Source organism: Taeniopygia guttata, chromosome 5 (assembly GCF_048771995.1).
Source record: "Taeniopygia guttata chromosome 5, bTaeGut7.mat, whole genome shotgun sequence".
Lineage (NCBI taxonomy): Eukaryota > Metazoa > Chordata > Aves > Passeriformes > Estrildidae > Taeniopygia > Taeniopygia guttata.
The window spans coordinates 60,343,570-60,370,576 of record NC_133030.1 but is presented as its reverse complement, the minus strand read 5'-3'; the positions used below and the strand labels follow the sequence as shown (position 1 = coordinate 60,370,576).

Genomic DNA, 27,007 nt, shown 5'->3' with positions numbered 1-27,007 from the left:
GAGAGATGGAGCTCCTCTCCTATGAGGAAAGGCTGGGAGAATTGGGATTGTTGAGCCTGGAGAAGAGAAGGCTTTGGGGTGACCTCATTGCAGCTTTCCAGTACCTGAAGGGACCCTACAAGAAAGAGAGAGACTATTTACAGGAGTAAAGACAAGGGAGAATGGCTTCAAACTGACAGAGAGTAGGTTCAGATTGGATATCAGGAAGAAATCTTGGATTGTGAGGCTGCTGAGGCCCTGGCACAGGCTGCCCACAGGAGCTGTGGCTGCTCCATCCCTGGAAGTGTCCCAGGCCAGGCTGGACAGGGCTTGGAGCACCCTGGGATAGTGGAATGTGTTACTTAATTGATTCTTGTAATTAAGTTTTCCTGTTAATGCATTTCCACCCTCCCAAGATGAAATACCTAACAACTGCAATCTGTCTTTGTAAGGCTCCAGAAGAAATACACAGTGAAGAGGAAGACACAAAGCTCCCAGGAGCTAACTTCATTGATGTTACTGATGTCACACAGGTAATCCCTAATCCCTTGCAAAGGTGTCTTTTCCTTTTAATGATTTTTATGTTACTCTGTCAAAATTGGAAACACAGTGTAAAGAAATTATTCTGCTTTCCTAGCAGCTTTAAAAATGCACTTTGTGAGCAATACTGAACTGTTTACAGTGTTATAGATTATATTAGAAATTACTGTGTGTTGGTGAGTACAGAAGCTTTTGAAAAATTAGCTTTTATTTGGATATGTTAGAATCCGCTAGAAATACAAGTATTTCTCTAAAATCAGCACTTGGACTTTACAATTTAAAACTCTGCATGTAGTGAATTTAGTGATAAGCTGAGAGAGCTGGGGTTCTTCATCCTGGAGAAGAGAAGGTTCTGAGGAGACCTTGGAGCACCTTCCAGTGCCTAAAGGGACTGAAAGGGACTTTGGACACGGGCCTGGAGTGACAGGACAAGGAGGAATGGCTTCAAACTGATAGAGGGCAGGGTTAGAATTAGATCTTAATAAGAAATTCTTGACAGTGTTGTTGTTTCTGGTTTATGGTAACACAGGTTTATTTGAGATCCTCTTTCACAGTTTCATTTTTTTAGGTAGCAAATCCTTTCTTTGGTTAGCTGATCTCTTGTCTGGGGGGTCCTGAGAAACACAAGGTTGGTGAACCAGCCTGTATTTCACTTTACTGAGCAAAACTAATTATGTGTAATCAAAATCTACCCAAAAATGTATTCTTTTTACTTCTTCTATGTATTCCTGATCCCAGGATTAGAGTGTACATCAGATATTAGCCCTAGTGCTTACAGATAAATGATTAACTAATTTTAAAAATATATCTAACATCATCAGTCTGTTAAAACAGCCCTAATTTGATGGTTTGTCTATCAAAAGTGTGTAAATGCTTTATTCATTTATAGTTTCAAAATTACCTTGTGTTACTGGAGGGGAGGAGTTAAATCTCTGTAGACACTGTTCTTCTGTTGGCACGAGGAAAAGGCTTTAAAGAAATCATTTTAGGAACTATCAAAAAATGCTGCAATGTTACATTTTTATTATTTGAATAACAGTTACTCATCTTTTCTTTTTTCTTTTCCTGGATTGCTTTTATCTTTTACTTTTGGCAATGGGATGTATTTTAACCACAATACCAAAAATGTTCCAAGTGAAACATATGTCTGGCCTATGACCACACAGACAATGTTCTTAAAAATGTGCAAGGCAAACACAATGGGGAAGCATAAAATCAATCTCTGGAGTGGCAGGGGTATTTACGACATCAAAAGAAAGCAAAGTTATTGTTATTAAAGAGTCTTCAGATGCATTAAAGTATGTGCATAAAATGCTATAGAAAAAAATAGCTTTTGTTGTCTTCTCCCCACTCCCCTTTTATTATGAAAGCTTAATTCTGTTAGAACTGAGGAAGGTAAGTATTTGTGTGAAATATCTTCCTTTCTTTGTTTGTTTGTGTTATGTTTTTCTGTGTTTGTTTTTTCTGGCAGTATCCTAGGCCAGGCTGGACAGGGCTTGGGGCAGCCTGGTCTGCTGGAAGTGTCCCTGCCTGTGGCAGGGGTCTGGGACAAAATGGTCTTTGAGGTCCTTTCCCACCCAAACCATTCTGGGATTTATTTCAGAGTGAGAAGCTTGCTCAGCTCACACAACTGACTCTCAGATTTATTGAGTCTGCTCTCAAATTCTTACAAGCAGCCACATCCTGCAGTTCCTTTAGCAAACTCCCTGGGATTTCAGATTAAATGCATTTTTTGCTCTCTCTGAATATACCTTAATTATGAGGTAGGAGATTTTTTTTCTCAGAATTTTTGCTTCCAGTTTGAATGCCACAGCAAAATGTGGAACCTGCAGGGCTCAGGTATTATAAATGTAAATGTAATTTCCTCAACCCTCATTTTCCATTGATGCTCTTGGGCAGGACATTGATATTTTTACACTTCTCTTCAGACAGAAGCTCACAGGTGACACCTGCAAGGCAGCCTGACCTCGCTCCTGAGAATTGCTTTAGAAATCCATCAAGAAGAAATTCATGGCTTAAGTTTCAGGAGTCTTTAATAAGACTCTGAATGTACACGTTTGGTAATGGAACAAAACTAACCTATAACATCTAATAATTTCAAACTTTTAAAAAAAATTATCTGAATGTAATTTGGGAAATAGAATTTTGGCTTGATACTTTATAAAAAAGTGCAGTGATTAATATTCCAATCATATCTGAAAGACTTTCTAATTTATGCCATATTTTGATTGGGGGTTGTGATAGAGGTATTTTCAACAGCCTCCAGGGAAGCAAAATGCAGAATTGAGTGCAGAGTATTCAAGATTGGTCTATAAGCTGATATATGTTCAAGTTCAATCTGTATAATTAAATACTGACTATTACATTATTTTTTTATTTCAGCAGAGATAATATATCACCCCCAAATGAATATGATTTTGTGCATTGTTATGGATTTGTGTGCTGTAAAATATAAAATATTTTAGAAGTGCAGTAGAGCTGCAAAAGTTTGTCAGAGTTACTAAATAGATGTAAGATATATTGTATGCACTTGCTTTATTTAACCCAGATGTTTGTATTTTGCATGCTTTCAGAGGTATTAAATAGGCAACATCAAAGAAAATTTATAGAGTAATGCAGGCAGAGGAAAACACATAATGAAATGCTGGACAAAGACATCTTTACATTTGCTGTCAGAATGAATTCTTGTTCTCAATACACATACCCCAACAGCTCGAGCTGCTGAGCAGCTTGCAAGGCACCCAGGGCCTTCTGACTTCAATTTCTCTGCTCATTTCTGTGCCTAGAATGGTTTAAAAATCTCTTTTTGTCACCCAAATACACATATTCTTTTCTCCCTTCTTTGAAGATTATCACTATTTAAAGACTCAGTAGTTCTTTGTGTAATACCCCTCAGGGACCTCTCTGCCTCTGCAGTTTTGAGATGTGTTAAGGGAGGAGAAGTGTTAATGCTGGGGTGGGAAAGGATACAGGGAAATGTTACTTTTTTTCCCCCCTTTCTCTATTCTTTCTCTTTTCACTTTTTTCTTTTTTCTTTTCACTTTTTCACTTTTTTCTTTTTTTTTTTTTCATAGATAATGTGAAAACATTGTTTAAAAATATTTTATGGGTTGAAAGTAAGTTTATTTATATAAGGGAAAAGGAGACTTTTTTTCTCCTTTCACTGTGTTGGAGATTAATCTTAGTAAATAGGGATTTACAGTGAACTTCTATGCACCATCACATATTTGTCACTGGTAATTCAGGGCTCAGCTCCTCATCTCTTTCATTTGGCATGCCAAATTTTCTTCTTAGAGAGTCATATTACTATTAGAGACATTTGTTTTTAATATTAGAAGTGAGAGTTGCAGGTTCTCATTCATCAGGAAACATTACAATATTTTGGCTTAGTGCCTGCTTTTTTGGGACTTGATGCTGTGTTTGTGCTCCAGGGGAAAAGGAGGGAGGCATCTTTGGGAAAACCCAAATATTTTAACTCACCAAGTCACTTCTCGAAATTTTAGGAATAGAACTTTAACATTAAAATCAAGATGTCTGTGAGGGTTGTCTGAATTATTGCCCAGAAATACCTTCTACCTTTCAGCAGCTGAAGTTAATGGCAGTGTAAACACAAGTGTGCCATATGTGTAAACTATTAATGTCTAGTTTTCAGTGCTGGCAAGTTCATTAGAGTTTTGATTGACTACATGCTCGTTAACTTTTGTGAATTTCTCTTTTCAGACTGGAGACTTAAAAGAACAAGTTTGATTTATTTTAAGAAAAATAACCAAAACCCAACCCAAACAAACAAAAAAACCCGTAACCCAACAAGTAACTGTAGAAATTTTCCTAAACTTTTTTTTTAGATGAGGAACATTTCTGGGGTGACATTAAAGAAACCTGATGTAGGTCACAAGTAAATTTTATAAGTATTAGCATTGCCACTGGCTCCCTGCCCTGTGCTGCACAGGCAGAAAATATGAGCCAAATCATGTTTTACTGAGCAGTTCCTATGGCTTTATACCTCTACAGATTTATGATTTGCTAAGCTTAGAGTTGTATCAATCAACTACAACACACTGAGGAGGGAGAATGTGGTTTGTGTGCTGTCATACATTCACAAATGTGGATTTTATTCTTAAAGCAAAAACCTGACAGCTACCTCAATGACATTGCCTTCCAGAAATGTACCATAACTTAATTTACTGCTTATTTATTAGGATCAGGAAGAGGAGAAGGATGAAATTCCAGAAATCCTTGAGCCTCTTCTGGAGCTTAATGGCCAGTTTAAAGTTGCCTCACCACAATACAATGGTCCTGTGTTTCCTCCAGTGGCTTCTGTTCCTCAGCAGCCTGCTGATATTTTGGATGAACTGATTCAAAGGAGAGAAACTAAAGAAAATGAGTTGATAAATTGGTGAGTTGCAATTTAACAAAGTGGCAAAGAATATACATGGAAGAAGGAATGATTCCCTAATTATCCTCCCCTTTTTTTCTCGCCTCCATTCCCTTATCCATTTTCCTTTGACCTGCCTTGCATTTTATGTCAAGAATGCTCTTTTGTGTGCTTTTAGGTGTCTTGGTGTTTGCTGATACTTAAATGAGTTTTATTCTGCCAGGGTGGAAAAAGAAGTAATGGCAAAAATTATCAGTGAGATGTGCCCAGCTCAGACAGAAAGGATGCCCAGCATTAGCAGCTCCATAAAGAGTGAAGACAGTGAGACTGTAACCCCTGGCATTGGTAAGTAGGAATTATTGTTCTCTGCAGATGGATTATGTCAAATTTTGGCTAATTTTAACAAGCTGTGTAGGTGGCTGTTGCCTCAGCCTACAGGTGGATAATCCTGAACCAGTGAAACTGTGAAATACAGAAGTGCACACCTGAATTTATGTGGAGACAGAGCCACTGTTACAAGGCCATTGAAAGAAACTACCTAAAATAAAAAGAAAAAGAAGACTTAGAATAACAGCACTGTACAAATTACCTTCTGTTACTGGCCACCTAAATCACATTTGGCATTTTGCTGAGCCTGTAATGTTTGTTTGCCTTTTTAAAACAAATATATCAAAAATTACTTCTCATGAATGTGTGAGAATGAAGAGAAAAGCATTTCTCCTGAGATGTCACTGCCCTTTTCTGTTGCCTTTTTTAATGTTCCTTATTTGTTTCTCTACTGTTGTTTATCTGGAAGGTTAAAAAAAAAATCTCTTTTTGCAAAGGAATGTTTAAAATTCCATAGAGAGTGAGTGGCTGCAGTACAGTACATGGATTTTAGGAAGTGAGACCTGGCTGTGTGCTTCACATTCCTTCATTTTCAGTTGAAGCTGCAGGTGGTGGAGGATTTCAGCTCTTTGTCGATGCTGGTGTCCCTGTGGACTCAGAAATGATAAATCATTTTGTGAAGGAAGCTCTCAGTGAAACCATTGCAACCATGCTGGGAGACAGCCGGGCTCAGAGAGCAGTTCCTGATCCTCTTCCTCCCAGCACAACCTCAGTGATGGTAAGATCTGTTTTATTCAGGCTTTTCTGCTGAAGTTCTGATGGACTTGGTACTTAATTTCATGTTGTTGAATGAAAGCTCATTTTATTTTCAACCAGGAATAAGTTACTCTACTTTCTTGCAAACAAATGAGAGATGAAGAAATTAATTTCCTCATAAGGAATGGAAGCTGAGAACAATATTATTTTTGGTCTTATGGGCTTGCAGCCATTCTTTAATATCTGTTAAAATGACTATTAATTCTTTCTGAGTTTTGACTTCAGTAGTTTTGAATAAATGCTTAATTGATGAGTAGAGCTTCCTGTAATACAAGATAATTTCCTGTGTTCCCTTTGATAATCAAATGACAGCTGGCTCTTACTTTGATAACAACATGACTGTGCTGCAATCTGGGGTCGTGTAATGTCTTTGGGATGCTTGTGGAAATTGCTGTGCTTGGAAATCCAGCTATGGAAGGCTTTGTTGAAAGAGGGATCAGTCATTCTGTTCTGCTGCAGTGCAGTTAGCCTGAAACATCTCCTCCTGCCTGCTGCAAGGGACTAAGAGGTGATATAGGCAAAAGTAAAGGTTTCACTGCTGAGGGCTCAACCTCAGCCCCCCAGCATCTTTTCCACTCCATTACAGATTGAGGAGGCCCTGATGTTCCTCTCAGCTTATTCTTCTGATGCTCAGAAACCTCTTCTGTTGTCCTTTCTACGTTTACTGATCTCCCTTTTCTTTCTCTGTCAGCTTAAACTGAAATATCCTTTAGCTGAAGTGGTTGGGTTTTCCTTGCTATATATGTTTGTGCACTTAAAGAGATGAGTTTTCTCATCTCTGGCCTTTTTTTGATTAGCCTTAAAAAAAGTAATCATCCATTTTTTGACTCTTGCTGTTGGGCGGCACTTTGATGTTTTCCAGTTTAGCTTGGTTTCAAGCACAGGTAACACACTAAAAATGCTAATTGACATTTTTAATAATAGTGTGGTCTCCAGGATGGGGTTTCCTCAGTGCCTTGAGCTGTAGTAGTGATTCTCTCCTGCCTTTATTGGAATCCCAGGAAGCTAATTATGTTTTTGAAAGTCTTTCCACATTTTGTAGCATGATAGCACAAGTTAAAGGATAGCTAGCAAAGTTTTTGAATTCTTCTTTTTCCATTTCTACTCAGCTCATAGCAGAAGTTCCTGAATATGTAGTTTATGCATTCTTGTTTTCTCCCTTCCCACTGTGAATTTTCCTATCTAGAACTGAATTTCAGCTGTTACTGAGTTCATTGGTGTTCACAATGTCACACAATTGGGTTTGAGCTGCCAAATGCTCCTGCAGGTTCCACTTCCCATGAGAAATTTTAATAAAATCATAAAATCATCAGCCTGAGGACATACTCTTCAGAAACTAGCTGGAAGTCTTCCCATAGCCTCATTGCCTTGTTTTTTTGTTTTTTTGTTTTTTTTTCTTATGAAAGGTCAGAAAAAAAGGCTGGAAGAAACCTGCAAAGGTCCAGCATATTCCTCCACAGCAGGCCTAGACACAGTCATCATATTTGCTTGTCAGATTTATGTCCATTGCTGTCATCTTTTTAAGGAATATCCCAATTCTGTTTGTGCTTCTTTTAAGTGCTTTGCTGTCTTGGTGTTACTTTGTTTGTAATCTTCTTTTTAGCTGGTTCTTCTTACCATGAAATACATTTTAAGAATCAGTTTTATCCATGTTATGAAATATTATCTTGCTTAATATTGTCTCAAATGCTTGATTAAAATCCGTATAATAATAGAATTCATATTTAGACTGGACATTAGGAAGCATTTCTTTACCAAGAGGGTGGTTAAACACGGAATAGGCTTCCTGGAGAGGTGGTTGGTACCATTAAATGTTGTTTTTTGGGGATTTTTTGCCTCTGTTAAGGTTGGGATTGGAAGCACTTGAGACAATATTTTCTGTTCAGACTCAAATGTTTATTATTTCTTACTTATATCACAGTCTTACAAGCTGTGAGTTCTACAGCAGTCTACTTACAAGCTACATTATGGTAAATTATCTTTTTTTCCAAAGTTTTTAAGGCTAAACTATCTAATTAAGAAATGACACCTAAATTATTTTCACCTTTAACTCAGTAACTAATCACCTGAAGTCAGCAATGCAGACTTTTCTAACTAATTACATAAAACCACCCAAACCCATGATGAAGAAGAACAAATAGCCACTGCCTTAAAACTACTATTTTGCTTTATATATATATTACTATATTCTAAAACTTTAAACTCCTAAGTTTTCCACCCTGTGATATTACACACTTTTATTCAAACTGCACACCCATAATCTCAGTGCTATCAATCAATTTTGGAAGCCTTCTCCATGTCTTCAGGTCAAATACAGTATTTTCTTGTGGGTCTGTGCCTTTTAACCCAGAAAGTTTAAAATTCTCAGCATCCAGGGTTCTAAGAGTTGGTATCCCAAACCTGTCAGTATTTCAGAGATGTTTGGACAATGACTTCAGCAACAAATTCCAGCTTTTGGTCAGCCCTGAATTGGTCAGGCAATTGGACTGGATGTAGTTGTAGTTCCCTTCCAGCTGAAATAGTCTGGTCTGTTCTATACATAATGATTTCCCAATTTAATAATTTTAATGCTTAATTCACTGGCTTTAATTAGTTTTGTTGTGGTGCAGCTTCCTGGAGGAGTTAGATGCATGGAAGCAGCAGCTGTTCCTGTTCTGTGATGAGCTGCCTTTCCCTCTCTGGGCAGGCAGGAATTGTAATTCTGCACAGAGATCCCAACTGTGGTTATGATTTTTCTTCCCCCCAGGAGGCTCCTTTGCCTACTCCAGTGCCAACACCCCAGGCCACACCACCACCAACACCACCTTCAGAAAAAGAATTGCCTCAGGTCAAAACTCCAGATTCATCTCCATCTCCTCCAGAGATGAATGGGGATGTTCATGGACATGAAAAAATTAAAGAAACAGGTATTGAAAATAATAATTGAAGTTTAGAAGTAGCAAATGTGCTTTAATCTACTGCCTTTAATTTTCTTCTTCAAAGAAATGTTATCTCTCAAGATAAATATTCTTGAGGCTATAATTCAAGTGGAAACTCATGTTCTACAAAAATGTATGGGCAATTTATATAGAAAACAAACATCTTTTATTTGGTAACAGTTCTATTTTCAAAATTAATGCACATTTCTATGGTCTGTGTGATTTCCACCCCTCCCAACCCCTCCACAATTTCTCACATCAGAAAAATAGCTCCTTCCTGTGCTTGTAATGTTAATTTAATCAAATGTACACGTACACTCTTCAAGTAAAGCAGCTTGATTTTTTAAAATGCAGAGCAGTCTCCCTTGAGGAAGAAATTGAGGTTTTATTCTATATTCTTCAGCTGCCAGCACAGTACTTAAAAGAAGTAATTCTTCATCTAGTCTTTATCAAAAAGTATCACAAAACTGAAAGTGCTTGGTAGAACTTGACTCTCTCTGTCTCAGATATACTTCCTGCTTTTCTTTCTGATCCGAAATTTGGTTTTCTACGTGCAGGAGTTGAGATTGCAGCTGCCACAGGCCCTGTGGTCACCCCTGTGGTCACTCCTGTGGTCACCCCTGTGACCACCCCTTCCCCAGCAGCCACACCCAGCCCTCCTGCCTCAGAATGGGGCTCCCAAGCTGAAAAAAGGCAAAGTCCAAAGCTTCCAAACCCGTGGGATGGTGCAGAACTTCCTCTGGAAGAAGAGAACCCCAGTCCTGTCCCTGAAGAACCATTCTGTCCTAAGACTGTGTGAGTTCAAGAGGCTACACAATTTCTTAAAAACTGAAATACCTGTATTCTTTCTACATATATGCTCAGAAAGTCAGCAGAAAAATGCTTAATGTATGTATCAGGAGGCATTTGAGATAAGCCAGGATTGGGTTTTCATTTTTTTTAATTGCTTGAAGGGCAGTTAAGAGAAAAGTATGAAATCAGGGCCTTTCTCAAGGTTTATCAGCCCTTATTCTTTGCCCTGCTGAACACTGTACTTAGGAAACTTGTATTGCTACACCTTTCAGTAACACATAGAGTGACAGTGAAATATTGTGTTATTAGCATTTAAATTTTTGTGTTGCCTCCTTGGGAATACACATGGTAATTTTAATACAGATGTAATGTGGGTAATGGTAATATGGGTATATATACACATGGTATATGGGAATGTACATGGTAAATGGTAATTTTATTTATAACCAGAAACTCACACATAACATTATTTAACCATGTAAACTCTTTAACTATTCTGTAAAGTGCTGTGCTCTTGCATTGGAAAAAATAGTTCCAAATTAGTTTCTTTTCAGAATTAGTTCTTTTCAGCGAAGAACTAGAATTAGTTTCTTTTCAGTATTGAATTAAGATGTTGGTCTGCACTGTTGAGTGTATCTTGGTGTTTTCACAGAGCATATTCTGTCCTTGCAGGGAGATGTCAGTGGCCAACGATGAGGAGCCAGAGGCCTTGGTTTTACCATCTCAGCAGCTGCCAGGGAGGCCCTTTGAGCCCCTTCTCTGCTCTGCCCTGGTGCCATCACCCGTGCCCACGGTGAGCTCTGGCGTGTCCAGCCAGGAGAGCAGCCTCACCCCCACAGGGACTGAGACCACAGACAGACCCCTCTCAGAAGGGGAGGTGATCTTCTCCTATGGACATCCACTGCCTGCAGCAGGTAACCAGCTGTGGACATTAGAATTTGAATTATTTCTTATTTTTGCAAAGCTGCAAGCATTAAATTGCAGTTTGTGAAGATTGACAAGACCTCGTTGTTCTTTTTCCCGTCGCTGAACAAAATGCTGCTGTTTATTAAAGAAAAAAGATTCAATCTGCTCTTTTGTCATGAGATCAACTTGGAAAATAATTGGGGCTTGTCTTGCTTAAGTACCATGTGGTACTAAGTTGCTATTGAAAGCAAAGTGTAAGAAATATGAAAAGAAATATGAAAATATGTCTTTATAATAGACATCCAGCAGTAGGAATTTCCAAATTTACTAAAGCAGAGTGTTGTGCTTAAAGAATGGGTTTTCTGTCATGTAACTTGAATGTTTTTAATAGTTGTAACATAAAATATTTTTCAGCCTTAGCAGAAGGAGGATTGTGTGTTCCAAACCTCACTGAGAGCTTATCCAGTACTCTCCGAGATGCCAATGAAATGGTAAGGAACTCTTTCATAAAGAATCACAGATATTGCAGGTTCCACCTTGGGCATCCTGCTGAATTGGATCTGCTTTAAACATTTTCCCTCATCAACTTTCTAAATTCACACTTTTAAACTGCATACTCACAAAGAGTGTTGGAATTTCAGAACACCAAAGGAAAAAAAAACACATTATACAGACTAATTTATGTTTCATATTCAGAAGTATTCATATACTTCTGTAGGTGAGAGATAGCTATTATGCACTTTCATTTCTTTATTGTTTCTAGTTTTAAGGCATCTTAAACAGAATAGAACGTTGATTGCTATGCTCTGAGCTGTTGCAGCTTTGAGCCATCTTTTAATTGCTTGCATGATTAAATTATTAAAGTGAGTTAGCTGAGGCTGGAGTTAGTAAAAGCTGCTTAAAACATCAGAATAGTTTCTTATCCAATGTCTGCTGTAGCCCATGGTTCTGGAAGCCTCCCAGGTCAAGATATTATCCATTTTCTTTCTCTTTTGCTATTCCTCAAATGCCTGGACTTTCCCTCTCTGACTTTGTGTAAAGCCTCTTGGCGAGATGTAGCTGTGAATTACAGGAGACATTATGGAGAAGAGAAAGCTCTGGGGGGACCTTGCCAATATATAAATATGTGGTGGAAAGAAGGAAGAAAGAGCCAGTGAAAGATGAGAGGGAGTTGGACACAGGATGAAATTCAGGAAATTTGGTTGAAACATAAGAGATGTTTTTACTGTGGAGTGGCCAAGCACTGGAAGAAGGGCTGCCTTGGACACCTGGGTTGGGCTAGACAATCTCCAGTGGTCCCTTCCAAGCTCCACAAGGCAAGTTTAATGTTCTGGAGCAGGAGTCCTCTTCTCCAGCCTATCCTTCCTACCCATTTCTGCAACTCTTGGGCACACCTCCCTGTACAGAGCTTCCCATGAACACCCATGAGTTCATTCAGGTCATAGCATCAGAGAACATCCCCAGCTGCAAGGGACCCACAAGAATGATCAAGTCCAACTCCTGGCTCTGCACAGAACCCCCCAAAAAACAACCACCACAGTTGTGAGACTGTCCTGGACTGGCAGATCTTTAGGTGCCTCCTCTGTCAGCCATACTTCTCCCCTAAACTCTGGGCTTAAAACTCTGATAACAGATGAACTTAAATTAAAGTTTCTTCATCAGAGGAACATTGGCCTGCTGAGATGTTCTTCCCACTCTGTATCAGCTGGATTGCAGCTCCTTCGAGTATTTCTCCATCCTCAGTCCAGGCTGTTTGGTTGAGGAAGGTAATTCCTTGCTGGTGAGAGCAGCTCTGCAGCCAGAGTGTTGCTAGCAAAGGATGTGTGAGGATTTAACTATTTAGGAGACCTAAAGGGCCTTGTTCCTCTTAAGTATTGCAGTCTTTTGTATCAAATAAAGAATGTGCATGTCTGTGGGTAAAAGAAAGCAGTGTGTCATCTGTTTGCTTATTTTTAAATGCTTGAATTTACATGACATAATTTTTCAGTGTGGAAACTTACTGTTAAAAAAAGCTTAGTTGTGAACTAAAGTAAGAATGATTCAAATTCCTACCAAAAACCAATTTTGGAGTATGTATTATGTGGATTTTTTTTTTTTTAATTTGTTTCTTTGTTCTAGGATTATGATCCTCCAAGTGAAGGGCAGGTGGTGAGAAGAAGGGATAAAGGCTGTCACAGGGATCCTGTCCTGGCTCTTTTAACCAAATTACATCAAGCACCTGTTTATGTACAAGAAAGAATAGACCACTCAGAGGTAACTTACAGTCCTTGGCTTTCCAGTACAGTAGTTTTGAAGTGATTCTTTCCTACTCAAAAGTAGATAAAATATCCCAAGATTATTCTTCCTGTTGGCTTTAGAACAGCTTCATACACTTTATCCCCTGCTGCAAGTGATCCCACTTCTGTTGGCTTCATTCTTGTGTAAAACTCTTAAGAAACACTGAAGTCTCAGTGTTATAAACAAACTGTACATCATATGTACCTGATTTTCCAAGTATGTGACTGTCCCCATGTCACTTGGAGGACCAGGGAATTTTCTGTCACTTCAGCAATACAGGTGGAATGTTCAACAGTACAAACACACTGCATTTAACAGCCACAGGAGTATTTTAGGGAGCTATGAAGAACAACTCAGCAAGTGTTTACATGTACTTTGCACATGCTGTTGATACTGATCTTGGAACAAAACCTCAAAAATTCCTATTCAGTTGGCAGGAAAAAAAGAGACTCACAGAAAAATGTAATTATCTGCATCACAAATTTTTTGTCACACATCTTGAGTTATTTTTGTGTTGGAAAATAGCAGTTTGGACTGTTTGGTGTTCATTCTAACTGACATAGCTGGAGGAATGTTTGAAGGAAGTTAACTTTGAATGCTGCAGCAATGGTTGGTGAACACATTTATTTACAGCACATCTTTTTTGTGATGCTACTGATGCATATGCAGTTTCTTCCTTCTGTCTTGGTCAGTTTAGTCTAAATAATTACCAACTTGACTGAGCTCCTTGGCTGTTCCTTTGTCTGTTTTTTGCTAATGAGCTCTGGTGGCTGGACTTGGTGAAAAGCTTTTTCCAGTGTTAACTCCCATGTCTGCCTGTAATTGCAGTGACATTTTCTCATCAGCACTGCCAGGTGTAAATGCAGCTCTGCTTTGCTTTTTCCCTTTCCCATAGTCACAGTCCACTCAGTCTGTCCATCCAAGGCATTCATAAACTCTCCCCAGATTCTGGCCAGGTGTGTGCAGGTGTTCCTTCTCCTTCAGAGGAGAATCAGCATTCTCCTGGATGTTCCCTGTGAGGCCTTAGAGTGATACTGTGCACACGTGTGTGTGTGTATGTTGTGTGTATTCCACCTATTTTCTGACATGGAACCAAGCTAGGTTTAACCTGCAGCTTTAAAAGTCAGGATCCAGGGAACCATCCCTATTTTTAGTGCCCTCCAAACCTGTTTGAAAATTGAAGATTTTATCTGACACGCAGTGCAGAGAGTCAATAGCTTTTAGATGTTGCCAGTGTTTCAAGGTCAGGCAGTCAACAGTGGCCAAATCTATAATAGCCGAGGCTTCATGTGCTAAAAATGTAACAGGTTCTGATCATCTGGAGATACCACTAACAAAATAAATGAAGGTTGGCTGCAAGTGTTTCTTTTCTGTCCTTCTGATAAATGTAGATCTTAATTTCAAACCCAGATGATACCTCCATGGCTTGTTTTCTTCATCCAATGCAAATAGAATAAACTTAAGTTTATAAATGCTTTCAGGGTTAATATAATTAGAAAACAATGCCTGGGTTTGGAAGACTTACTGGGGTTTATATGTGCTGTGGTTTTGATGTTCTCTGCAGGATTCTGATGGCAGCATTGGGGAGCTCAGTGAAGGTCAGAGGCCAAGGCTGTCCAGAGCACAGGAGAGAATCCTGATGGGAAATTGCATTTTTATGGAGCATCCATCTGCTCAGAGCTCTAGGAACAGACCACGCCAGGGTCTCCGTTCTGCATCTCCAGGGCAGCTTGTCCAAACTGGAGGTACAATTAGATCCTTATTTCTTCTCTAGGATATTCAGGTGGATTCTGAGGATTTTCCATAACGGAATCTGAAATAATTTCTGACCATACATTCAAAATCCAATATTTACAGGCAATTCCTACAATGAAATTATTAGTGTTCCTCTTTCAAGAACTGGATTTAATTCAAGTCTTCTTGGCAATTTCCTACAATTGGAATAAAAATCATGGCAAATACCCACTTGCCTGTACAAAAGTTAACTTGTGAAGTGTGTATCTTATCCTTTTAAGTCAAATTCAGTTCTGAGTAACAGATGGAGGCAGTTTCCATTGGACAAGTGTTAGCACCAGCACTGCAAGCTGCTTTTCTCTGTCCCCTTGCTCAGCACTGCTCCTCTTTGCTTTTGTCACTCCATCGTGGTGCTACTGCAGTGGGTCATAAATGCAATATATTTTAGCTTCATATATTCCTCTAATTATATGGAAATTGATTTTTTTTCCCAGATGGATAGCAGAGGCACAAAAAGCTTGTACAAAGCAGGGAGTTGCTGTTGGTAAAGCAGAGAAATTTATTTTATTTCAGTTGAGTAGTTCTGAAAGCAGTGTTCCATCCTTTCTCTTCCTTATTTTTTATCCCAGGTTCTCTGTTGTTATCTGAAAATGTGCTTCTATAATTGTTTAATGTAGCTGCTTCAAGCATGCAGAAAGTCTTTATTTTGTTGACTGTAGTTTTAAATATGTTTAAACTAAATTGAAATAATTACTAAGCTGTTGCAACACAAACGTGGTTGCACTGATTCATCAAAAATTGTGTAAATTAAAGTGATCAAACAGCTGGCTTTCTGTCCTTTTAATTTTCACATTTATGAATTCGACAAGAGAAGCTTATCTCACATTATTAACCCTTGACCAGTAGGAAGTGCATTGAAATTAAATGTGTTTAACACATGGCAAAAACAATCTTGGAGAAAATAAAATATTTGCTTGGTTTTGAAGTTATTAACATTTGAACTGGTCACACAGAGAGTAACCTTTTAAACCAGCTGTGACCTAACATTTTGGACAACTACACCAGTGTCAGCCTTGAAAATATGTTCTGGTACTTTATATATTATCAAACTCTTCTTTTAAAGTAGTTTGTTGAAGGTTGTTTGGAAATTGGTTGCATGAGGTTTCCTGAGATAAGAGATTTTTCCAAGTCACTTGTTTGACTCTGTGTTGGTAGAGGTCAGTCAGCACTAAGGACACTGATGTAGCAATAAATCAGTGATCAGATCATCTGCAGATAGTGCAGGACAAGGGGAATGGTTTTAACTGAAGAGGAGAGATTTAGATTAAATGTGGTGAGGAAACTCTTCCCAAGAGGAGAGATTTAGATTAAATGTGGTGAAGACATTGTTCCCTGTGAGGATGCTGAGGCCCTGGCAGAGAAGCTGTGGCTGTCCCTGGGTCCCTGGCAGTGTTCCAGGTGGCTGGTTGAGGATTGGAGCAGCCTGGGATAGTGGAAGATGTCCCTGCCCATGGGAGAGGGATGGAACAGGAGAGGATTAAGGTCTTTTCCAGCTCAAACCATTCTGGGAATCTGGGATTTGTCTGGTTCTGAGTCTGTAGTGCTCTCAGGACCACGGAGTTGGAAGATCCCAGTTAATGGCAGAACCTGTCCCTGTGTCCGTCTGTCCTTCTGACTGTCCATGGCTGTATCTGGCACAACAGGGTTCTATCTCCTTGTATCATTAAAAATATTTTTTTTAATGTATTTAATTCAATTTAGGACGCCCTTTAGCTGTCCTGTAAATTTCTTAACACTTTTCAAACCAGCTCCTGCATGTGATGATAATCCACCAGCAGTGTGTTTCTCTACTGATTTTTAAGCTTATTTCTAAATCTTGTAGTGTTGTTTTTAGTCTTTATTGCAGCATATTTTTGTAAGGAGGCAAGTGCCCTGGACTAACTACCATAAGGCAGTGCCCTGTGCTTTTACATAATCTTTATAATCCCAGACTGAGTTCCTTTGCATTCTGATGATTTTTAATTTAGCTTCCCTCCCTCCCCACCTCTGAACACAGCACAGTAATTTGTTGCATTGCTAAGGAAACAACATTGTATAAAAGCTTGGATCTGCTTTCAAGACAAGGGTTGTTTTTATACCAAGGAGGAACAGAAATCCTTGTTTCTAAGTCCTTTTGTTACTGAAGTCAACACTGAACAGAAAACAATCTGGTTTTGGAGGGAGGGTCAGGTGAAGGGTGAAAGGAATGATCCGTGATTGTTTCCATTTGCTTCCAAACCTTTTTTTATCTCTGCACTGGGATGTGATTGCCTGTCCTTCAATGCAGGTCAGGTATTTCCTGATAGCCACAATAGCTACAATGCAGGGCCATCATTTTATTTGGTAATTATTTTCAGGGTAAATACTAAATAATAGTTACACTGAGTGTCAGACTTCACATATTTCAGGATGTGCATCTCTGCATATGAAACCTTGCAGTGGATACTCATTTCCTCTGTCAGAATGAGTCACTCACAGAAGAGTCTGTAGGAATTTTGGGGGTTGTGTGTCTGTAGGTTGTTTTACAAAGTGTCCATTTGTAGGATGGAGCAGGTGTTGCTCATGTGGATGCATAACAGCATCTTGATGATCAGTCATTTATAAATCCTTGTTTTCAATGCTAAAAGTCAGCGACATAAAAACCAACATGCAAATGAAATGTGGCACATGCAGTCTTAAAGTGAACAATAATTACAGTTAATTAAGCAATGATTATAGTTAATTAGGCTTAAAATTCATTCTTTGGCTCTGTATGATAGCAGAAGGCTAAAGTTAGTTCAGGAGCTGTCAGTACATTTTTCATAAAGATGTTTTACACACTTGGAGGCTGCAAAACCATGATAAATGTTGGATTAGAGAGCAAGTTACCCCTTTAAAAGAGACTATATTCAGGTTTCTTTTAGTTCACAGAGGATTGAAACATTTAATGAAGAAGCTTTTCCAATTTCTTTCCAGTAAGTGTGATAAAGCTCATTAAGCACATAATGGTAGATGAACTGTACAGCTCTGAAGCTTTCTCAAATGCTGCCACATTAGAAATCTGCAGATGATAAAGCTGATTTATTTTTTCAATTTCCACAGTCATGTATTTCTTATTTCATTTTTATCCCCTCAAGAGCAATTTAAGGAGTATACAATGAGCCATGTAAGGAGGAAATCATTCTCTTTAACATTGCATGTCCCCTTGTTGGAAGTTTGAAAGGCTGCACTTTCTGTCACATAAGTTGACCAGTAGATTATGGCTCCAGCTCATGAAGGAATTTTTTTCTCTCAGCAGAAATTCTGGGAGATGCAGATACAAGTCCTAGTCCAATGCTTTTGGCTGAACTGGAGTCACAGCCAGGCTCAAATCCTGCCCTGCCAGCAGCCCAGCCAAGCTGCAGAATGACACCACCCCCAGAGGATCTGTCCCAGGTGAGCTGAAAGGATTTTTCCTGTGCCTAGTTAGAAAGAACAAACTGAAACCTGGTAAAATAAACTTTCCTATCTCACTGTCCTGCCTGACATCACGGAACTGGTGCATTAAAGTGACACGTTCAGCTGAAAAGTGCATGTGTGCAGTAAAGGTGGCTGTGTTTCCTGTGACAAATCCTTACAAAATCCCTTCTTTAAAGCTCAGACCTTCTTTTTTAGCTTTTCTGCACTTCCTCACAGCTTCAGTGGTCTCACAAGATCCAGTCCTATCCACCACTCATTGGCATTCCCATGTTTTAGGGGCACAGTCCCTCAAATGCAGGATGACATCCTGGGTATGTGGCTGAAGAAGTGACAGTAGAGATTTGGCCTCATGAGCTGTAACCCACTCAGCATTCCAGGAGCTTCATTTGCCCTAGCAGGGGCAGGGCTGGAAAGGCAGTGAGGATGATGAACCTCAGAGCACTAAAAGGTAGAGGAACAGCCTATTGATCTCTGCTTCAGGCCTACACAGTTAATTTTTTGGTGCTTTATTAGTATGTGCTGTTACCTAGAGATGATGGTTTACTTGCTAACTAAATGCAAATAACAAGTGGCAAAAGCTAAAAATGAGGTGGCAGACTGCTCTCTAATATGTGAGGCTTCACAGTGTGTTTGAAAGCATGTACTTACCATGGTTGCTGTATTCATAGATAAATTCTGTCCTTCCCTGTTTTTTTTTTTTTTTGTATTTGATGTTTTATTTGTATTTAAAAAAATCTAATTTATCTTGCATTAAGCTTCCTTTGGGTTTATATTTTTGAGCCTTAATGTGCCATTGATGTCTGAGTAGTTCTTAAATTTGTCACCTAAAGTGATGTGTTGCATCTTCAGAGAAGATTTTTAATCTTACTTTGAGCCTTTTACTTTGAGCTCACCACAGCAGACTTTCTTGGAATTACTGTTCACAAGTAAAAGTGGATTCTAGCCAAAAGTAATAGGGACAGAGAGGGTAACACATGTGCCTTTCACAGAAGATATACAGATAGTTATCTATTATCTTATCCTTTATCTGTAGGTAGTTATACATTATCTTATCTTTAGAAACTTTTTCTTGCATCTGAACCCTTAGTGTGGCTTTTTTTTTTTTTGCCTGCTGGCATATAAAACTCACCCTCCATTCAAACCACACAACCAAACCCCAGAACTTTGTGTGGTTTTGTTGGGTTTGGTTTTTTCTGAGTGTGGTTATTCCTCATTTAACTCTACATCACTTTCTCACAGATAACTTTCTATCTTTTCTTTGAAGTGATCATACTTAAAAATGATTGCCCCATCCAGGAAAGATGTTCACTGGTTAAGTTACATCTTACATGGTTAAGCCATATTCTGTAAGATCCTCTATTAGATCTTTACATCCTTCTCTGAAATTAAAAAATAACCCCTGTACCAGGTGATTTGCAAGCTTGTTGTGACAGCACTTATCTACCTTGTGAGAAGGATGAAGCTTTCCCCTGCTTTAATTCAGGATGGCATCTGTCTTCAGCTCTGCCTTTGGATCTGCCTTGTCACCTGCCTGCAGGAGACAGATTTTCTGGTAGCATTACACCAGCTAAGAGAGCAAGAGCTACTGAGGCTTGCAGGATGATTCATTCATTCTGTGCAGTGTTTAAGGGAGCAATCACTTCAGACTTCTTCAAGGATTTCCTCACAAGTTAGTCACTGACTCTGACATCTTGTTCTTCATCTCCAGACAGTGTTTGCCTTCACTGAAATCAAACTGTATCCCACACATACAAAGGCAGAAGACAAATCTATTGAAGAGCAAAGTTTGCTGAGAGACCTGAGAAAATGCAGGATTTCAGGTGGTGTCCTGCTGGCCTTGGTCTTGGGAGGTGGTGGCACAGCCTGGGTGCTTTCTGCAGCCTGAGTGAGCAGGATCCTCCTGCCAGGGAGGTTTGGCAGGGATGTGGAGCTGCCAGATTTGTTTGCTCCCTGGCACTGGTGTGTAGGTCAGGTTTTCACCAGCAGAAAGAGCACTGGGTTTTCACACAGAGCAGGAGCAAATGCCTTTTAGTCATGAAGAGTGAATTCTGTGTGGTCACTCAGTCCAAAACAAATGGCTTAAGTAATACAGGAATTTTCTTATCTACCCAAATTCCTTGGCTGCTCTTCCATTTCTGGCATTAGATTATATTTTTTTTTTAGATTTATATATGCTTTTAGCCACTGTTAGACAGAAAGCCAGACTACATGAATCTTTACTTTGACCCCTCCTGTCCATTCTTGTGCAACAATACAGGAATTAACTGTTATTTGTGGCCATTTTGCCCCCATGGTCTTAGCTCTAAGAAGCAAGACAATGACTTAGAGGAAGCTGAGCTCTTCCTATTCTAAATAAAGCATTTTAATCATGGGAGGGACAGGAACATTGAAGTCATATTTGCGTGGCTACACATTCCAGAGATGGTAAATCTAAATAATTTCAAGTCCCAAATGCGTTGTTAAAATCTTAGAAAATCACTTGGTTGCAAAATATTTTCATAATATTCCTTTATAAGTATGGATGTTTTTATACAATCTGCATTTTTCAAGTGGGATTGTCACTTTGGTATTCTCGTTAGCTTTCATTTTTTAGTATTTCAAAAGACATGGTTTTTTAATCTTCAGGAATGCAGAATTGTAGGTTACGAATCTCTGTTATCTCTCAACTTTTGTTTGCAGCTCGGTTCAGTTTGAACTGAATTTGCTGTATTACAAATCCAGTAGAAAAAAAACAAAAAACACAACACTTCAGATGGAGCCATGAGAACTCTTATGCTGCTGACATTTAATATTCATTTAATATGTTGGTGTCCTTCAGTCAGTGTCCATGAGACCTTCATACTCTCAGAAAATAACCTCAACTCTTTCTCATCTTGTCTGCTTTAAATTTTTCTGTCTTAAGAGAAAGCTTAAGTCTTCCAATAGGCACATAGTGACAGGACAAGTGATTTTAAGCTGCCAGAGGGCAGGGTTAGATTAGAGATAAGGAAGGAATTCTTCCCTGTGAGGGTGGGGAGACCCTGGCACAGGGTGCCCAGAGAAGCTGTGGCTGCACCATCCCTGGCAGTGTCCAAGACCAGCCTGGATGGGGCTTGGAGCAACAAGTTCTAAAAACATGGCCAAGGAAATAAATTTTAGCTTTGGTTTGTGTTTTCCATCCTGTGTGCTGAAATTTTTATATTTCTTTTCTCTTTCATCTTTCTCCTACTAGTCAGGAGGGTAATACCTAGGGAGATATCCTGGGTATTAAAAAAAGCCAGGGAAATTTTATGTTCTTTCCACTACATGGTTTGAGTATAAATTGAAAGTCTCCTGTGTCTTCGGGTCTAAAATGGCATTTTTCCATCCATTCCTGCTGCTCCCAGGATGTTTGTCTAGAGGGAATAGCTGTAATAGGCTAATTCAGAGCTGAATTCTCTTGGAGGCAGATGTAGGGAGAAAAAGTGCACGTTTAATGAATCTTTAAAAACTTCTTTGGATGTTTCTTGAAGCTGAATGTAATCTTGCTGTACTTTTACATCAAAAGTGAGATTTGTAATGTGATTTTAATGCATGATACCTAGGAGGAAAGCCAAGGAGCTGCACACGTTCAGGCTGTGAGACCCCGAGTTGTCTTTGTGAGAAGGAAATCTGAGGAGATGCAACAAGAAGGTAAATCAGTGTCAATATGCAGAGTTCTCTCAGTTAAGCACATCACCTCTAAGTATTGTTGTATACTGACATATTAGTGCTGATTTTTTAAAATTTGGTTTTCATTGCTACTACATTTCCAGACATTTCTCTACACAGAGGTTATACACGTGTACAAAGTTTTAGCTGTATGTGTACACAGGTATGTTATTGTTGGGGTGCACTGAAAGGATTGGAAATTCATCCTGGAGAAGAGAAGGCTCCAGGGAGACCTTAGAGCCCCTTCCAGTGCTCAAATGGACTCCAAGAGATCTGGAGAGGGATCTGGGACAAGGGATGGAGTGGCAGGACAGTGGGCAGTGGCTTCACACTGATAGAGGATGAGGTCAGATAAAATATTAGGAAGAAATTCTTCTCTGTGAGGGTGCTGAGGTCCTGGCACAGGGTGCCCAGAGAAGCTGTGGCTGCCCCTGAATCCCTGGAAGTGTCCAAGACCAGCCTGGATGGGGCTTGGAGCAGCCTGGGATGGTGGAAGGTGTCCCTGCCATGGCAGGGGGTGGAACAGGATGAGCTTTAAGTTCCCTTCCAACCCAATGCATTCTATGATTCTGTGAACTGTATCTGTATGGAAGTCATGAGAATCTTGGCAATTAAGTATTTATTTAAATTTGGATTTGCCAAGAGCATTGCAACGTGAATTTTCTGTAGTTAACTAAATCGTAATTGCTTTACAGAGTGCTGTTCAGCAAAGGAGATGTTCATAATGTTGTGATAAAGGGAGTGACTCATATGCATGAGAAAACACAGGAGTGCTGCAGGGGAGCTGAAAGTGTCCTAGGGTGATAATGTGAAGTTAAGATCCTGCAAATGTGGAAAAAAAAAAGATATTTTCAATGTTAAAATGACCTGGTTTGAGATGGGCTTTAAGATGGCGTGTAACAGATAAAGATTTTCTGCTCTGAAGGACACTAATTTTTATCTCTGCTATTTTTGGAGGCTGCTTAACAGTGTTTGTAAAGGTGTTCAGGACGATGAAAGAGAGGGAGAGGATATCTTTTGTTTATTGTAGTTCAAGTCAGTGTGGGAAAAGCATAAACTGTGCACATGATTGCCATGGGTAATTGTTTTAGCAGATAAGAAGTTTGTGGAGGTGCTACACTGAGATGTGTAGCAGTTTTAATCTCACATTGTAAGAACAAGAATCTAAAAACCTGCCTGTCTGCAATATATGCAATTATAATTGCTCCACCCTAGCACGGAGAAATTCTTCCTTCAAGCCCTTTTAAAAATAATTCTTTGAACTTCTTCCATTTAATTTTTTTTTAAAAACATTTCATCGAATTCTGAGGGAATTATTCTGCTTCAAATATTTATAAGTGGCAAGAAAAGCCCCAGGCAAATGTTATTGGTCGTGGGACTTGGAACCTAATTTCAAAACCGTGGTTTGCATATGAAGAAAGTTATGAATAATGTAAAAATTATCTATGGATAATTAGTGGAAAAGCTTCCAGAGCTGAAGTGGCACGACTTAGTGCAGGTCTGTGTTTACCTGTTTTTACCTCTGCATTTATACAAGGAATTTGGGCACGGTCCAGCTGTGTCTGTGAGCTGAAAACGTGTGACCAGGAGATGGCAGTAGTCAATTTTCTTTGAGAGGAAAAAAAGAAAAAAAAGGATGATTTATATACCAGGATAATTGAAATCTCATTCGAAGTATACATATTTAATAAGCCAATAAAAATCTCAAGGATTAGAGAATGGAAACAACTGTCTGTCACTTTTAACCAGAATGTCTTCTCTCTCTAAGCTTCACCACAGAGACCTTAATCAGGCCAAAAGTTGAGGGTAAAAATTAATAAGAAGCATTTGAAAGAAAAAGGAAAGCTTGCAACATGATAACTGTACGTGGGTTTAAGTAAATACAACATTTTAAAATTAAGCACATCTGTTACTGTAAGTTCAAAGCACCTTGTTTATGAAAGCTTCATGTCAGATGGTTGCCTTCCCTGGGATAGCAAGGGACAAGGAATGCTTGCCTGGAAATGGAGAAGCATTCTAGAGGCAGAACCTTTTAGGTATCTCAGAGTTTAAAGGGTGAGCACTTGGGTTGGTATTATAGCTTAGGAAATCCAAAGCCCTGAGATGAAGTGTGAATTCGCAGTGTTGGGAGAAAAGGAAAATTGTTTTTGACTTCAGGCTGGATGTTGAAAAGCCATTTTTATATAATTGATAAGTACAGGACAAGATTTGATTTATCTTTTTGTGGCCATAAACATATATACACATTAGAGCTTTCTTTTGTTGTTTAAAAATTTCTGCGGTCTTCAGTGAACATGTGTTTTTACTGAAAGAAAGTTGATTGATGGCTTCTAATGAAAGTAGAAGTTCAGGACTGCTACAATATCATGCCTGAAAGGGTAAAGTCTCCTGAAAAGTTACAATTGAAAATCAAGCCTGGATGTATTATTAATTGAAATGTGTGCCTTCTCTAGACACAGTGGAGACAGTGGTTTGAAAACACAGAGTTGTAGTACATAATATACATGCGTGTGTATTTTTGGCTTTATAATACCCTTTAATCTTTGTACCATTCTTTCATATATCTTCATGAATTTAATAGGAGAGTAATTGTTGTGGTTGGTGAATGCTCATATTTCCAGGATTTAAGCATTTTCAGGTTTACATTAAAGGGAGTCAGAATTTTTTACATTAAAATGAAAGAACAGGTGTCAATGCTTGAGTGCAGAGCAATTTTAAACTTTAATATGAGCAGCTCAGAGGTAGATGTATCTTCACTTAATTATTTTCCTACAGCATAGATTCTCAAAATATGACCTAGAGAGCACAGCTTGATGATAGTAATTCCTTTTTATCTCCAGCTAGTGAATTATGTTCAGGCAGTGTAAATACATGGGAAAGGAATATTGGGACACTGAGCAATTGGCTTTGTTGCCACGGAGAGATTGCACAACTGCTTGTGGGAGGAGATGATCTGTGCAATAAATGAATAAGATGACAAGAGGCCCTTAAAACAATCTGTATAAAAAAAACCAAAAATTCCATAGTCCTTGTTCAGTATTGAAAATGGGCTGCTTCTCTGTTAACATTGACATTAGGCTGTATTGAAAGCTGTAATACTAAAAATATGGCTATAACTAAATGCTTCTTTGTCTTTCTTCTTCAGCCAGGAATTGCTCTGAGTTAGGTTTTGGGTTATTTTTTCTTAAAACTATTGTGGAGTGAGGGAAATCTGTAACAGATGCTTCAAGGAAGGAAGAAGATTAGGATAAGGCTAAAGGTCTTTCTTTTTTTCTTAGAACTGGAACTGTTTTGGACAAACTCAGTGACTATTCTACTGAAAGCTTACTTTCCCTTCAATATCCTGCTGTTTCTTTTTTTGGCCTGAATTTCACTGAAAGCTTTTGCTAAAGACTCTCCACAGCACCCTGGATATATCAGCCAGTGAAGCAAAGCAGAGCTCTTCAACCACAGAGTAGGGAGAACCACCACAACCTGAGAGGCTGAAATAGTTTGTGCAGCATGTGTTGCTCCTTGAATTTGCCTGATTTCTGAGAGAAAATCTTGGAAATTGGAGGAATGAAATCACTTGGCTCGAATTAAAGCATTTTTCAGGCAAGTGTTTCATGTAAGTTTTTTTCAGGGCTTCTTCAGAATTCTTGTCACAGACTCACAGGATGGTGGGAGTTGTAAAGGACCTCAAAGATCATTTAGTTCCACCCCCTGCCATGGGCAGGGACACTTCCACTAGACCAGGTTGCTCCAAGCCCCATCCAGCCTGGCCTTGAACTCTTCCAGGGATGTTTCTGATCTATTTTTTGTCTGGTTTTCCTACCCAGTTACCTCTCTATGCTATCAGGTGCCTCACTGACATCACTCAGTCAATGTATTTTACATTTGGGCAAGTCAGGAAATGCAGGACTGCATTTCCCACAGAGGCTCTGGCTTTTCTATACGTAGTCTTCAGCTTTTAGGTGCTCCAAGTGGTTTAGAAGGCCAGTTCTCAGGGAGGTTTTGTTTATTCTGCATGTGTCCATAGGAGTTTCACAGTAGCCCATGCAGTAGAAAACATGCATGTTAGTAATAAAGTGTGCATTCTGAATAATATCCCACATAAAATCCTCAGTAGCCACACTTGAGTGTTTCTACTGTGAATTCCTCTAAGTAAATATTTAGCTGTGTTATAGTACATTTGGAACAGGAGTTTTTAATTTCTTGGCTTTTGTAAATATTATTTATCTATTAACAAGTGTCTTTTATATCTGTGGCTGCTTCTTTTCCCACTGAGTTACTTCAGTTATTTTTCAGGCAAAATGTTAAACCAGAAGTTGGATTTTTCATAGCTTAAGGCAAAATCTTGTGTAAATTTGTCACTGTGGATGATGATGACCTGCTGTGGGTGTGTTCTGCTGCTTCAGGTTTGAGTCATGAAGAACCAAACAGCAGGAATTGCTGGAATTTCATGGGTCTGTAAACGTCTTTGTAGCCATTCCTAAAAAATCTCTTCCAGAGAAATGCTCCCCTGGTCTCATACAGTTGTCATTTTATCCCCTCACTTGTCCTAAAGGTGTGAAGAATAGTAGCTACAAGCAGGTGAAGCACAACTCAATTGGGTTTTTTTGGATTCTTAGAATGTAATTTGATTTTTTGAGGCGCCTAAATGAATTGAAATACAAGTGGTCAGATGGAGAAATTAAAAAAAAAAAAAAACCAAGACAACACAGTTTATACTTGAAGAAAACTGTAACAAGCAGTGTCATATTGCCCTGCAGCCTGAGGTTTGCTGCTGAGTGCTGTGCTCAGGGAGAAGGGATTCTCCTCTGGAGGCCAGTTCCACACCATGTATTGCCAATCTTTCCCTTCTTGGCAATTTCCTTCATCTTCTAAGAAGCTGAGAATTTGTTCTTCTCTTCCTGCAGCCCTCCTTAAGTGCCACAGCCCTCCCTGCTGCAGTGACATTGCTGTGACCTTGTGCTGAGGCTTTTGCCACGTGCAAAGGCAGGAAATTTCCCTTTTTACCTTCCCTTGGTGCCTGTGTGCTGGTGCTTTACACCCATCACGAAATCTGCACACTTTTCTGTATCCTCACACCTCCCTCATCCATCCCAGCCTGCTGGGTGTGTGTTTGGGTGATCTCTGGAGTTGGAACCATTTTGCACTTTTCATACAGTAAAAAGAATAAAGCCTCCCTTTTGAGAAGATCTTTGTGTTTAAATAC

The 27,007-nt window shown here is 39.1% G+C and overlaps 1 protein-coding gene across 13 annotated transcripts in view; it reads left to right on the top strand.

Annotated features, from left to right (window-relative positions):
- Positions 1-27,007, top strand: part of KIAA0586 (KIAA0586 ortholog) — a 69,226-nt gene that overhangs the window by 22,833 nt on the left and 19,386 nt on the right. For 5 of the 13 annotated variants that reach the window (XM_072930536.1, XM_041716350.2, XM_072930538.1 and 2 more), the window contains 12 exons: positions 432-512; positions 4,719-4,915; positions 5,118-5,239; positions 5,818-5,999; positions 8,784-8,943; positions 9,513-9,750; positions 10,420-10,661; positions 11,068-11,144; positions 12,772-12,906; positions 14,495-14,675; positions 17,978-18,117; positions 21,705-21,792. In XM_072930536.1, coding sequence (XP_072786637.1) covers positions 432-512; positions 4,719-4,915; positions 5,118-5,239; positions 5,818-5,999; positions 8,784-8,943; positions 9,513-9,750; positions 10,420-10,661; positions 11,068-11,144; positions 12,772-12,906; positions 14,495-14,675; positions 17,978-18,117; positions 21,705-21,792 — 1,843 coding nt within the window. The remainder of the gene's footprint in view (positions 1-431; positions 513-4,718; positions 4,916-5,117; positions 5,240-5,817; positions 6,000-8,783; positions 8,944-9,512; positions 9,751-10,419; positions 10,662-11,067; positions 11,145-12,771; positions 12,907-14,494; positions 14,676-17,977; positions 18,118-21,704; positions 21,793-27,007) is intronic. The other 8 variants (XM_030275196.4, XM_072930535.1, XM_072930541.1 and 5 more) reach the window with 6 other exon arrangements.